The sequence below is a fragment of the Pipistrellus hanaki genome (genome assembly GCF_964339955.1).
Source record: "Pipistrellus hanaki genome assembly, chromosome: 10".
Taxonomy (NCBI): Eukaryota; Metazoa; Chordata; class Mammalia; order Chiroptera; family Vespertilionidae; genus Pipistrellus; species Pipistrellus hanaki.
The window spans coordinates 28,324,589-28,338,401 of record NC_140512.1 but is presented as its reverse complement, the minus strand read 5'-3'; the positions used below and the strand labels follow the sequence as shown (position 1 = coordinate 28,338,401).

The following is a 13,813-nucleotide window of genomic DNA, read 5'->3' as shown; positions in this document are numbered from 1 at the left end:
AGTTATATGGCAATTATAGCTCAATAAAGCTGGAAAAAGAGAAGGAAAAATATATTTTGAATTATATAAGAACAAGAAAAGACCATGATAAAATTTGCATTATTTAAGTTGAAGTGAAGTACAAAAACAATGTGCAAAAATTGTAAACCAAATGGATTATTACAAAGTAAACCTCCTGTGTAACAGCCTAATAAAAATTTAGAACAAACACACACACACACACACACACACACACACACACACACACACGGCGGAGGGGGCGGGCGGGGGGGAATTACCAATATTTGAAATGAAAGGGGGGTATCACTAAATTTTCTATGGACATTAAAAGGATAAAGTGCCCTGGCCAGGTGGCTAGGTAGGATGGAGCTTTCTGAGTTAGGGCACATACAGGAGGCAACTGATCAATGTTTCTCTCATCAATATTTCTCTCCCTCTCTCCCACCCTCCCTCCTTCCTTTCTTCCATCCCCTTCCCTCCCCCTGTCTAAAAATCAATTTAAGAAAAGTATCCTTGGGTGAAAATAGAAAAAAGATAATAAAATAGTAATAGTAATGAAAACTCTATGCCCACAAATATGATGACATAGATGAATAGACCAATTCCTTTGGAAGACACAAGCTGCCAAAACTCACACAAGAAGAAACAGACAATATAAAAAGGCCTGTATCTATTAAAGAAATTGAGTCAATAATTAATAATCTTCCAGAACAGAAAGCACCAGGCCCCAGATGGGTTCTTGGGTTAATTCTGCCAAACAAGAAATTAAACGACTTCACTAACAGTCTCTTTCAGAGGATACAAGCAAAGATAATACTTCCTAACTCATTCTATTGGGCCAGCATTTCCCTGGTACCAAAACCAGACAAAGACATTACAGGAAAAGAAAACTACAAACCAGAGTACCTCTCAAACATAGATTTAAAAAGAAATTATCAACAAAATAATAGCAAATTAGATCAATGTGTGAAAAGAATTCTATGCCACAATCAAGTTGGCTTTATCCCAGGTGTGCAAGGATAGTAAAATATAGCAGATACTCTGTGGTTTCTAGATTATCTATGTCAAATTTCAAAATGCATTATGGTAGAATTTTTTTTTTTTAAAGGGATTTCCTACTGACTCAGCTACCAAAGTCTCGTGTAGGATAGCATGGCTAAATAGGAAGAACAACCAGAGACTGGATTTGAGTCCCATTTCTCGCATGTACTTACTGGCCCTGACTTCAGGCATTTTTTTAGTGTCTTATTTGACTTCTTAGAATCACCTCATTTAAGGAAATAATATATATATATGAAAAAGCTCTGTAAACTAAAAAGTGCTATACAAATGTGAATTATTTTCAATAAGGAGAAAAATCCCTCTGACTAGGCAAAATGGTTATGACTGTAGATCTATCCTACAACACCCCTAATTTCTTTTTGAAACCCATTGGCTTCAGATATAAATATAATTCTGTAAACTCTAATAATGGTAGTATTTGTTGAGTGCCTGTTGAGTTTCAACTTTTCATCAAAACCTTGGCTGTTTTCTTAGTCTGCAATAATGAAAAGTAACATATTATAACTAATGTAGAGTTGCTAAAGCTAGACAAAACAACAGTGGTAAAAAATAATAGTTTGAGGGAGGAAATCAATATTTATTAAAAGAACTATAAAAATCTGCCAGTGTTTAGCTTTTTAAGGGGGCACTCTAGCAATGCTTAGCAAATTTTTAAGTATGTAAAAACAAACAAAAATGGTTTTTATGTAGAATTCTGCTTCTAGAAATTTATCCTAAAGGTATAATCTGACAAGTAAACTTATATGTATGTCTGTGTATATTTATTTTAGCTTATAATAATTAAAAATTGGGAACAGCATAAACATACACTTAGGAAAAGGCTTTTTGAACATTGTGGTCCAATACATCCCACAGTGGTGATATACCTAGGAGCAGATGCCGCTCTGTATTTATTGATAAAGAGGACGATGATTTTACTGCAAACTTGCATGAATACTGTAATCCCATCTTTATAAATTTGCATAAAATGTTAATAGAGTGCCTGTAAGGATGACACATCAGAACAATTGGCAAAGGGTAATTCTGTGTGTTAGGATGATTACCAGAGATTTTTTTAGCTTTCTCTGCTAAGTATTTATAATTATTATGTATGTGTTACCAATTATTTTTTAATCAGGAAAAAATTAAATTTTTAAAATTAGGAAAAAAAGTACACATTGGATCAAAACCCTATATAATCTGGAGTTATTTCATGTAAAAAGTAAACTATTCTACCCTTAATAGTCTCTGTGGGCTTCATTGTACCCTAATTGTCAAGTTATGCTGTACCAAGAAACTGAATTAAAGTTATAGTTTATTTAAGATAATAAGAGAAGTGGGCAATATTTTTTTATTAAAAATAATTTAAGTTAAATAGGAATAAGTTTTATTTATCAAAAATAATTATTGAATGTTCATATTTCCTTCTATTAATAAATAATGAAGCATTACCTGTTTTTAAAGAGATTTACTTATTAGTGATTGTTTTAACTAACAAATTGTAAAAACCAAGTTAGTTTATTTGCCATGTAGGCACTATGATGACATAGGATGCATACATACAGCTCCTATAAGCTTAAAAAAAAATCCCTACTTTAGTAACTGCTGCATATCACACACAGCAGCTAAATTGGTATATACTCTTTTTTTCCCCTAACTTTTTTTCAAAGTAATTTAATATTTTTAGTGTTAGTACAAATTGAGGTTGGAGTTGGGGTGGGGAAGTGCCCCTTTTATGGGTTTATATTCCTGAGATTGTGTTGCCATCTGTTAACCTTTAGTATGGTTATAGAATACTTGAACCCTGCTATTAAGGCTAGGAAGCTGGTTTCTTTGTAAAATAAAATGTGTTTTCTTTGCTAGACTTGAGTATTTAGAAATTAGTTTTTCCCACTTAGCCTGCATTATGATAAGTGGGAATTCAGGTGCTCACTCCTTCCTGTTATTTTATGTTACATTTCACTCACTGTAAAGAGATCCTAGAGTTCCAGGGATGTGCGCCCCCCCCCCCCCAGCTTTATTGAGCTATATTGTCTATAATAGTGTGTCCTTGATTGATGAGGCCTAATTTTTGTGATTGCCATGGTGACGGGCTATTTCTGTGATTGACTATATTGCGAGTTCTTATGAGTTAAATTATTTTGTAGGGGAGTGGAAAATCAACTCTAGCCAAAGCGATCTGTAAGGAAGCATTTGACACATTGGATGCTCATGTGGAGATGGTTGACTGTAAGGTTTTACGAGGTATGACTGTCTAGGTAGAAAAACAAAGATTATTTAAATGCTATTAGGCTAATATAAATTCAAATATCTAATCTTAAATTTCTTAAAAAATTAAATCTTTGATTGGCTTTCTAATATATTTAATAAAAAAATTTAAACCCTCCATATGAATGGAGGCCATTTTTTTTTCCTAGCCAAAACTCTTTGTAGACTGTATTCCTGGAAATGCCACTCTGAGGAAATTAGTATTTAGAATATACTCTAAAGCAGGGGTGGGGAACCTTTTTTCTGCAAAGAGCCATTTGAAGCATTAGATAAATACATACATTCAGAAATTATAGTAGCATATTCCTTTTTTTTCCAGTTGTATAAAATTTATGATTCAAGGACCATAACAAAATTATCAACTTAAAAATTAGCATGTTGTATTTGGTCAAACATTTAACTAGCTCGCTCTTAATGCATTGTCAGGGCCAGGCCAAATGATTCTGTTCCCCACCCCTGTTCCAAAGGGTATAAATTATTCCTGAATTGTTAAGAGAAATTGGCAGATGGTTGCCTCGGGAGGGAAGATGAGTAGAAGTGGACAGCAGAATGAATTACAATTTACCAAATGCACTTCTGTACTTCTATTAATCCTCACCCAAGGCTGTTTTTCCATTGATTTTTAGAGAGAGTGGAAGGAAGAGAGGAATACAGAGAGAAACATCGATGTGAGAGATGTTTGCCTCCTGCACAAGTCCTTACCAGGGCCTGGGCCGGGGAGGAGCCTGCAACTGAGGCGCATGCCCTTGACGAAATGGAACCCAGGACCCTTGGGTCCGAAGGACGATGCTTTATCCACAGAGCCAAACCAGCTAGGGCTGCACTTTATGCTTTTAAAAGTCTTTAACATTTGACATTATTATCTACTCAAATTTTTTAAATGATTGGAAAGATTCTAGTTATTTCCCTGCGTGCCGCCCCTGCGCCCTCAACCCCCCCCGCACCGCTCGCTACCTCTACCATATAGTTCCAACTCCTTGTTTAATTTCACGTTTGTTTTTTATCTAGTATATAAGAAACTAGAAATAGCTTTCGAACCCATTATCCCATATGCCCTAAAGGTGGTTTTGGCGAGATTGCCCATCTCCCAGTCCTGTTTGGAGCCTCATGTGAAAATTTGGTTTTACAGCTAAATAACTCTTTACATTGGCTTATAATTTGTTATGTTTTCTATTCTTTGAAAATTAAGACTTTATAATTCACCAGGAACTTTGAAGCCAAATTTATTCTTCAAATACAGCAACTCTAGGATCATTTGTGTTTGATTTTATCTGAATCCTGATCCCCTGTTCTCATTTACATTTTCCCACTCTCTGCCTTTATTTTACTGTTTTGTTGTAAGCCACCTGAAATTCCTATGGAATGAGGCGAGGCATAGATAAATACATACATTCAGAAACTATAGTAGCATGTTCCTTTTTTTTCAGTTTTATAAAATCGCTTCATTCTTTGGTGCTATATTAACTAAACCATACCAATGATTAACAAATTTAAAATTTGGTATATTAACAAAATATGGATCAAATTTTAATACTTAATATTGAGCTTGTCTATTGCTTTCAAAATGGTAGCCTGAACTTTCCCAGCCCTGAAATAACATTAAACCACTTATCTTCTTTCTTAAGGAAAAAGGCTTGAAAGCATTCAAAAGACTCTAGAGGTGGCTTTCTCAGAGGCGGCCTGGAGGCAGCCTTCCGTTGTTCTGCTGGATGACCTGGATCTCATTGTCGGCCTGCCTGCCGCACCGGAGCAGGAGCGAGGTCCGGAGATGGTGCAGAGCCAGCGGCTGGCGCATGGTAATGGCAGCACATCCATCACTGGCTTCAGGCCCTTTTCTTTCGTCAGGCAGCGTTTTTAGTCTTAATGGTAAATCTGCTCTCTTCAGAGAATAGAATACATGCTGTTATGTTTTGAGCTTCTGATAGCATTCTACACTTGGTCTGTGTTAGCAAAATCTGTAGAATAAGAGCAGAGTGGAAATTCTGCACCTTCACGATCGAGCTTTGGGGCCTTTTCATTCTCCTGTACTAACAGGAAATTGCTTAATGTACAGATTTACTCTTGCTTTGTTCATTTGACAAATATTTGTCTAATGCTTGTGCAGTCTTTATTTTCAAAGTCTGGGAGAAGAGAGAAAAGTAAAAAGACAATTTTAATTTAGAATATTGATGGTAATAATGGTAGCTCCCATGTGCTGCATGCCCTTTCTGGGCTATAGATTGCTTTGTACTCTATATGCAGATATCCTCCTGGTTTTACAGGTGGGTAAAGAGATATTCAAAGAACAGGTAATCTGACCAGGGTGACCCGATTAGGAGGAGGGCGATACGCTCTGCCTGGAGTATTGCAGGGCACTATGGGAGCACATACCCCAAATTGGGGGTAGTATGAGGGTGAGGACTTGACAGGGAAGGCTTCTTGGAGGAGTTAATAACTGAGTTGAGGTTTTGGGTTTTTTTATAATATATTTTATTAATTTTTTACAGAAAGGAAGGGAGAGTTAGAAACATCGATGAGAGAGAAACATCAACCAGCTGCCTCCTGCACACCCCCTACTGGGGATGTGCCCACAACCAATGTACATGCTTTTGACCAGAATTGAACCTGGGACCTTTCAGTCCCCAGACTGACGCTCTATCCACTGAGCCAAACCTGAGATGAATTTTGATGGAGTAGAAATTAGCACGAAGTAAGTGTGGTCCACAGGCAAAAGCACAGAGGTACAAGAATCATGGTATGTTATGGAATAGCCCATGGATGAAGCTTAGAATTCAAGGAGGGGGCAAGAAGGGGGCAAGGGCACTGGAGCCTCAAGGTTCTCGAGAGCGAAAATAGATACAAAGTACAACACAAAGGCTTGGGTTATTAAACCATGTTAGTTTCACATTTTGAATTCTATAGCATTTGCAAGGCTTGTAACCATGGCATTTAAGGGAATGCTGCGAATTTCTAGGTCAGGACTCAGATACACATTACTAATGACCTATAACTACCCAAACCTGCAAGTCCTGAGGTGGAAAGCGATTGTTCAGGAACTCATGGAGCTATATTTTGCTTTATTACAGAACACAATGTGGAAATTTATTACCCTTCCATAATATTTATTTCAGAGACTCCTTTTCATTTACTTTATAAGATCCAGAAGTAAGGAACTCCACTAGGCATTTTTCTGAGCATTCAGTGCCTCCTATGTCTGCTCCATTAGATTGGTTAGGGCCAGGTCAAATATTTTAGGTCCTTAATAGATGAGTGCATTGAATGAATAGAAGATTTAATTATTAAAGTATGAAGGAGCCTAACCATTCATATTCTGCCTTAAAGCATGATTTTAGCTTATTATTTTTAATTTAAAATTTCTATGTCTAAATTTACTAAGCTTTTACACTATGTTGCTTGATTCTAGCTTTGAACAATATTTTGAAAGAGTTTATTTCCATGGGAAGTTTGGTTGCACTGATTGCCACAAGCCAGTCTCAACATTCCCTGCATCCTTCACTTGTTTCTCCTCAAGGAATTCACATATTTCAGTGTGTCCAGCATATTCAACCTCCTGACCAGGTAACACACTGCTTGTGAAAAATGTTTCAGTTTTATTGATTTATGACTCTAAACGTATGCTTGCTTATGTTAGTGATCTTAAAAATATTTTAGACCCTGACCAGGTAGCTCAGTTGGTTAGGGCATCGTCCCAATACACCAAGGTTTAATCCTCAGGGCACATGGAAGAAGCAACCAGTGAATTCCTAAATAAGTGGAACAAAAAATCAGTGTCTTCCTTCCCCACCCTTTTCTTTCTCCCCCCTCCCCACCTCATCAAATAGAAAAAAATATTTATTTTAAGAATATTTTAAAAGGTGACATTTGGTGCATATTGTGATTAGAAACAATTTTCATGTATAACTGCCTGAAATATTACTATGTACTTTCTGAGGAAATGGCTTTTTGAAAACAGCATTTCTTCTTTTTTAAACTTAAGCTTTCTTTCTTTTTTAAAAAATTCTATTTAAAAGAAACAACCTAAGAATTCCAAACTGCTTCAGGTTTTTTTTGGTGAAATGTGTAAATACATCATGGAAATTAGAATTTTTTCAGCTTTATTGACATATAATTGACAAAATTTGCATATACTTAAAGTGTACATGATTTGATACACATTGTGAAATATTTACCATCATCATCTTAACACATCCATCACCTCACATAATTGCTTTTACAAGCATTTTTTCTTAATGAATAAGAACAATGAGAATGCAAATAGATGTCTTTTAAAAATTTGATTTAAAAATATGCTTTGATTTTTTTTAGAGAAAAAGTAAGGAGGAGGTAGAGATAGAAACATCAATGAGAGAACATCGATTGATTGCCTTTTGCATACCAAGTCCGCAACCTGGACATGTACCCTGACCAGAAATCCAACCTGTGACCTCTTGGTGGATGAGTTGACACTCAATCACTGAGCCATACTGGCCAGACTGTTTTTTTGTGTTTTTTTTAATAGCACTGATATTTTGTATTCAGTGATTTCAGCATCCAGTTCCAATGTGTGCATCTTTTCCTCACACCACTAAGCAAATTCTTGGACACCAGCTGGGAGTTCTACAATTCAACTCAATTCTGACACTATCTACCTGGAGATATAGTCAGATACCACAGGTTAAGGACTCAGTCTCACAAGACAGCCCTCCACTTCAGATGCTGATTTTAAGTCCAGGTCCAATTTCAAGTCGTAGCATCTACCTTAAATACTCAGACCCTGCACTTTTTAAAAAAATATATATATTATTGATTTTTTTACAGAGAGAAAGGGAGAGAGATAGTTAGAAACATTGATGAGAGAGAAACATCAATCAGCTGCCTCCTGCACACATCCCACTGGGGATGTGCCCGCATCCAAGGCACATGCCCATGACCGGATCAAACCTGGGACACCTCAGTATGCAGGTCGACGCTCCGTCCACTGATCCAAACCAGTTAGGGCCAGACCCTGCACTTCTGCCTGGATAAATCTGAGATTCCTACAGCCCCCTTCTTGGGTTTGATTAATTTGCTAGATCAGCTCACACAATTTAGGTTACTAGTTTACTCACTAGACTACTGTTTTATTACAGAGGATGTTGAAGGATATGAATCAATGCCTAGTGAAAAGATACATAGGATCTTCCGTCCTGTCCTCACAAAAGAGTTTCTGTCCATGGAGGTTGGGGCCCAGCACTTTGGCACACAGAAGTGTCTGGTTCACCAAGTTAGAAGCTCTCTGAACCCCCTCCTTTGGGTTTTTATGGAGGCTTCATTATATTGGCATGATTGATTAAATCATTAACTTGGGCAGTTGATTCAGCCTCCAGCCCCACTCCTCTCCTGGGAAGTTGGGAGATTTCAACTCTCTAATTGTGGTTGGTTCCCCTGGCAACCAGCCCCCGTCCTTAGGTGCTTTCCAAAAGTCATCTCATTAACATGAACTCAGATGTGATTGAAAGGGGTTTATTGTGAATATCAGAACACCTTTATCACTCTCATCACTTAGGAAATTCTAAGGGTTTTAGGAAATTGGTGCCAGAAATGGGGGCAAAGACCAAATATATATTGTATACATGAAGATATTCATGCAATAGGCTTTCCCTTGGATTCCAGCACCAGTTTTCTGCTGGCACCTGGGACCCAGGCCTTCGCTCCAACCAGGGTCTGCCTCCTTCAACTTTACTGCAGACTCTGGCTGGAGTCTGCCATCTTCATCTTTGTTGCTTTGCTGCAGACTGCCAGTGTTCATCTTGGCTGCAGCATTCTGTTCCTGTAGATCCCTTCATCCCACTCATAGCAGGCATCCTGCCCTGCCCCTGGAGCAGCTGGGCAGCTGCCATCTTTGCATATTTTCTCCTGATTGGCTGGTGGGCGTAGTGGAGTGATGGTCAATTTGCATGTTTCTCTTTCATTAGTATAGATTATAAATCACCATTTCACAAGCACATAAGGCACATGAACCCTTTGGGCACTCAAGTTCATGATGGTTTACGTTGTGATAGCTCATCTGGGACTAGCAAGGACATTTAACTTCTTATTTGAAATTCTTACCTATCATCTACTCTAAATGCTTAACACCCCTGTACTAACTAACTGTTATTAAAGAATAAAATAGTGACCTGGCTCAATTGATTGGAAGATTGCCCCATGCACCAAAATATTGCCAGTTTAATTCCAGTCAGGGCACCTGCCCAGGTTTTGGATTCCATCCCTGGTCGAGGTATGGATTGGGGTGGATATGGGAGGCAGTTGATCATTGTTTCTCTCTATTGATGTTTTTCTCTTTCTCTTCCTTCTCCCTCCTCTAAAATCAATAAATACATATCTTTAAAAAACAGAATAAAAGTATTATACCTGTTATTAAGTATAACAAAATGATGGTGGTTTTGGCCATTGAACATGTTTTTTAAAAATAAGTTTTATAGGAACAAAAAAAAAACACTCTGAAAGGAACCAGATTTTACTTAAAAAGGCTTTTCTTAGTGAAGCAAGAAATAGCAATTATTTATCAATTTTTTTTTTTATAACTTACTGAGATATAATTGAAGAAGACAAACTCATTATGTAAAATGTACAGTTTGCTTACTTTCTTTGGTTGTCGTTAATCCTCACCTGAGGATATTTTCCCATTGATTTTTAGAGAGAATGGGAGAGAGGGAGAGAGAAACATGGATGTGAGTAAGACACATCTATTGGTTGCCCCTGCATGCACCCTGGCCGGGGTCAGAGATTGAACTTGCAATCCAGATACGTGCCCTTGACTGGGAATCAAACCCAAGACCCTTCGGCACATGGGGCAGTGCTCTAACCACTTAGAAACATGGGCCAGCGCAAATTGGGTTGCTTTTAATATGTGTATATACCATGGCACCATCACCACAATTAGGGCAGCAGACATTTCCATCACTCCCAGAAGTTTCCTGGTGCCCCTTTGCAGTCCATCCCTCCCCCACTCCATCTGCAGACAGTCACTAATCTGCTTTCTGTCACGGTAGATTATGCCAACCTGATAGTTCTCAAAGTATATGTACTAAAATTTACAGCTGAGCAAAAATTAGAAATTTGAGTTTTGTGTTTTTTCTTTAGGAACAAAGATGTGAAATTCTGCATAATGTAATAAAAAATAAACTAGACTGTGATATAAACAAGTTCACTGACCTTGACCTGCAACGTATAGCTAAAGAAACTGAAGGGTTTGTGGCCAGAGATTTTACAGTGCTTGTGGATCGAGCCATACATTCTCATCTCTCTCATCAGAGTGTATCCACCAGGGAAGGTATGTTTTACCACTAAAACCAAAATTTAGAATCTTCGTTCCGTGGTGGTGAAGTGTAATTGTAGTAAAGCACGAATTAAATATATTCCATTTTAGTATTCAAATATGTAGTTATGGAGTAGAAGATTGGCATTGTCAGCTAAGTAGATAGCATATTTTGATTGTACAGTGATATGACTACCAAAAGAAGTTTTGTTTATTTTTAAACAGAATTGCTTTTAACAACACTGGACTTCCAAAAGGCTCTCCGAGGATTTATTCCTGCATCTCTGCGAAACGTCAACCTGCATAAACCTCAGGACGTGGGCTGGGATAAGATTGGTGGATTACATGAAGTTCGGCAAATCCTTATGGATACTATTCAGTTACCAGCAAAGGTACTTTAAAAAAAATCAAGTACTTGCCGAAACCGGTTTGGCTCAATGGATAGAGCGTCGGCTTGGGGACTGAAGGGTCCCGGGTTCGATTCCTGTCAAGGGCATGTACCTTGGTTGCGGGCATATCCCCAGTAGGGGGTATGCAAGAGGCAGCTGATCGATGACACTCTCTCATCTATGTTTCTAACTCTCTATCTCTCTCCCTTACTCTCTGTATAAAAATCAATAAAAAATATATTTAAAAAAAATAAAAAAAATAAAATATATATATATATATATATATATATATATATATATATATATATATATATTTTTTTTTTTTTTGATTTCAAAGAGGAAGGGAGATGGAGATAGAAACATCAATGATGAGAGAAAACCATTGATTGGCTGCCTCCTGCACATACACACACACACACACACACACGCACACCGCCGGGAATCAAGTCCGCAACCTGGGCATGTGCCCTATCCACCAGGCTGACGCTCTATCCACCGAGCCAAACCAGGTAGGGCACATTAAATACATTTTTATGTGAATTTCATAATTCTTATGTTTTGTTTGATTCATTCAGGTTGTACTAAAGCAAAATGAACTGTCAGCTGGGATTTGAACAGAAATAGGAATAACTGGGAGGTGGAGAGTCATTTAGGCCACAGAACTGATGGATGAAGCCACATTTCCAGACTCTGGGTGTCAGTCCTGGAAAGGCAGAGTGATCAGGCAGCATAGACCAAGCAGATGGCACAATATATGGGCAAATGTAGATTGTTCTTCAGGTCATCAGGTAGAGACTAGGGGGCCGTTTGTTTGAATGGGAAACCTGAGAGAGAAGCATCATTGCATGAGACCAGAGACCTAATGCAAAGAGGAGAGAAATGGGTAAGGACCTCAGTTAATGTAATCAAATGGGAAACTTTACTGTATTATTACCCAAGCCTTTCCATGATTTCTCTCTTTGAATTTGCATAGCTGTCAGAACTTGCCCATGAACCATGTAAGTGGAAGGCAGTATACTTATTAAAAGACTGGTTTTTATTTTCTTAATGTAGTATTTTTTCTTTTAATCCTCACTTAAGGATATTTTTCAATTGATTTGTGAGAGAGACATATTGATCGGTTGCCTCCCGCTCGTGCCCCTGCCAGGGCCAGGGATTGAGCCCACAACTTGCGTATGTGCCCTTGACTGGAATGGAATTGGGGACCCTTTGGTCCCAGGGCCAACACTCCATCCACTGAGCAAAACTGACTAGAGCTGTAGTACTTTTATAGTATTAAATAAAAACACAGAAAAAAAAATGAAAAGAAATTCTATGCAGCTACATGCACTTTGTGTAGAATGTGTTCCATGATCTAATTGGGGGGGAAATTTAAGGAGTTTATTATTTTGAGTAGTAATTTTATTTTCTATCATTGTTCTGTTGATAAAGGTGGCAATTATCCCCATCTGAATACTTACTGTATACATTGATCTTTGGCTGCTGCTTAGTCATTGGTTAGATCTGAGCTGTCATGTTTTTGTATTTTCAGTACCCAGAATTATTTGCAAACTTGCCCATACGACAGAGAACAGGAGTACTGTTGTATGGCCCTCCAGGGACGGGAAAAACCTTACTAGCTGGGGTAATTGCACGAGAGAGTGGAATGAATTTTATTAGTGTCAAGGTATGTTGTTTTGCATTTGTATTTCCTTTTTATTGAGGTAAAACTTACATAATATGTAATTAACTATTTTAAAGTGTATAATTTAGTGGCATGTAATGCAGTCACAATGCTCTCCACTTTCACAACTTTTTCATCCCGTTCCCTATTCCCTCCTTTTCTTGGCAACCAGTTATCTGCTTTCTGTCTATGGATTTGCCTGTTCTGGACATGTCCCACCTGTTGCGTCTGGCTTCTTTTATTTAGCATAATGTTTTCAATGGTCATCCAAGATGTAGCATGTACTTTAGTCCTTTTTATGCCTGAATAATATTTCATTGTATGGATATGCCACAGTTTATCTATTCATCACTGAACAGTTGGGTTGTTTCCATTTTTTGGCTATTATGAATCATACTGCTATAAATTATGTTCAAATTTCTCCGTGGACATGTTTTTATTTCTCTTGAATCTATATACCTTGGAGTGTAATTGCTGGGTGATATTTTAATTCTATGTGTAACTTTTTGAGGAACTGCCAAACTGTATTTCACAGTGATTCCACCATTGTACATTCTCACCAGTATGTATGAGGGTGCTTCTTTCTCTACATTCTTGCCACCACCATTTATGTTTCTCTTTTTTAACTGATTTTTAGAGAATGGAAGGGGAAGGTAGCAAGAGGGAGAGGGAGAGAAATACCATTGTGAGAGAGAAACATCTATTGGTTGCATGTGCCCCAACTGGGGACCAAACCCACAATCTGGGTGTGTGCCCTGACAGAGAACTGAACCCGCCATCTTTGTGTACAAGACAACGGGTTAGTCTGATATTTGGAAAGCTAGTAGGAGCAGTGATCCATTTATTAAAGCTGTGAGCAAATTGAATAATGAGCCACCTCTCTTTTGTAGGGCTTATGCTCTTGGTTAAGGCAAATCTTCGTGCTTTATAAATGGAATTATACATAAATAAATCAAAGAGCTCACTATATTTGAAGGGAGAAGAAAGCCTAAAAGACTAGGACTGGAGACCACACTGAGGCAGGAAGTTGGGTTTGTGGTTCTCTTACTGATGGCTATTTCATCTTCACTTATGTCACACTAGTTCTGAGTTTTTCCGATACAAGGTGAGTGTGGTAATGAAGGGACATGCCAGCATGTCTCATAGTCCACTAGTCTGGGTTCTGATATCTTA

The 13,813-nt window shown here is 37.8% G+C and overlaps 1 protein-coding gene across 4 annotated transcripts in view; it reads left to right on the top strand.

Annotated features, from left to right (window-relative positions):
- Nucleotides 1-13,813, top strand: part of PEX1 (peroxisomal biogenesis factor 1) — a 69,567-nt gene that overhangs the window by 40,949 nt on the left and 14,805 nt on the right. For all 4 annotated transcript variants that reach the window (XM_084897358.1, XM_084897356.1, XM_084897355.1 and 1 more), the window contains 6 exons: nucleotides 3,189-3,285; nucleotides 4,935-5,105; nucleotides 6,713-6,867; nucleotides 10,414-10,603; nucleotides 10,814-10,980; nucleotides 12,509-12,643. In XM_084897358.1, coding sequence (XP_084753484.1) covers nucleotides 3,189-3,285; nucleotides 4,935-5,105; nucleotides 6,713-6,867; nucleotides 10,414-10,603; nucleotides 10,814-10,980; nucleotides 12,509-12,643 — 915 coding nt within the window. The remainder of the gene's footprint in view (nucleotides 1-3,188; nucleotides 3,286-4,934; nucleotides 5,106-6,712; nucleotides 6,868-10,413; nucleotides 10,604-10,813; nucleotides 10,981-12,508; nucleotides 12,644-13,813) is intronic.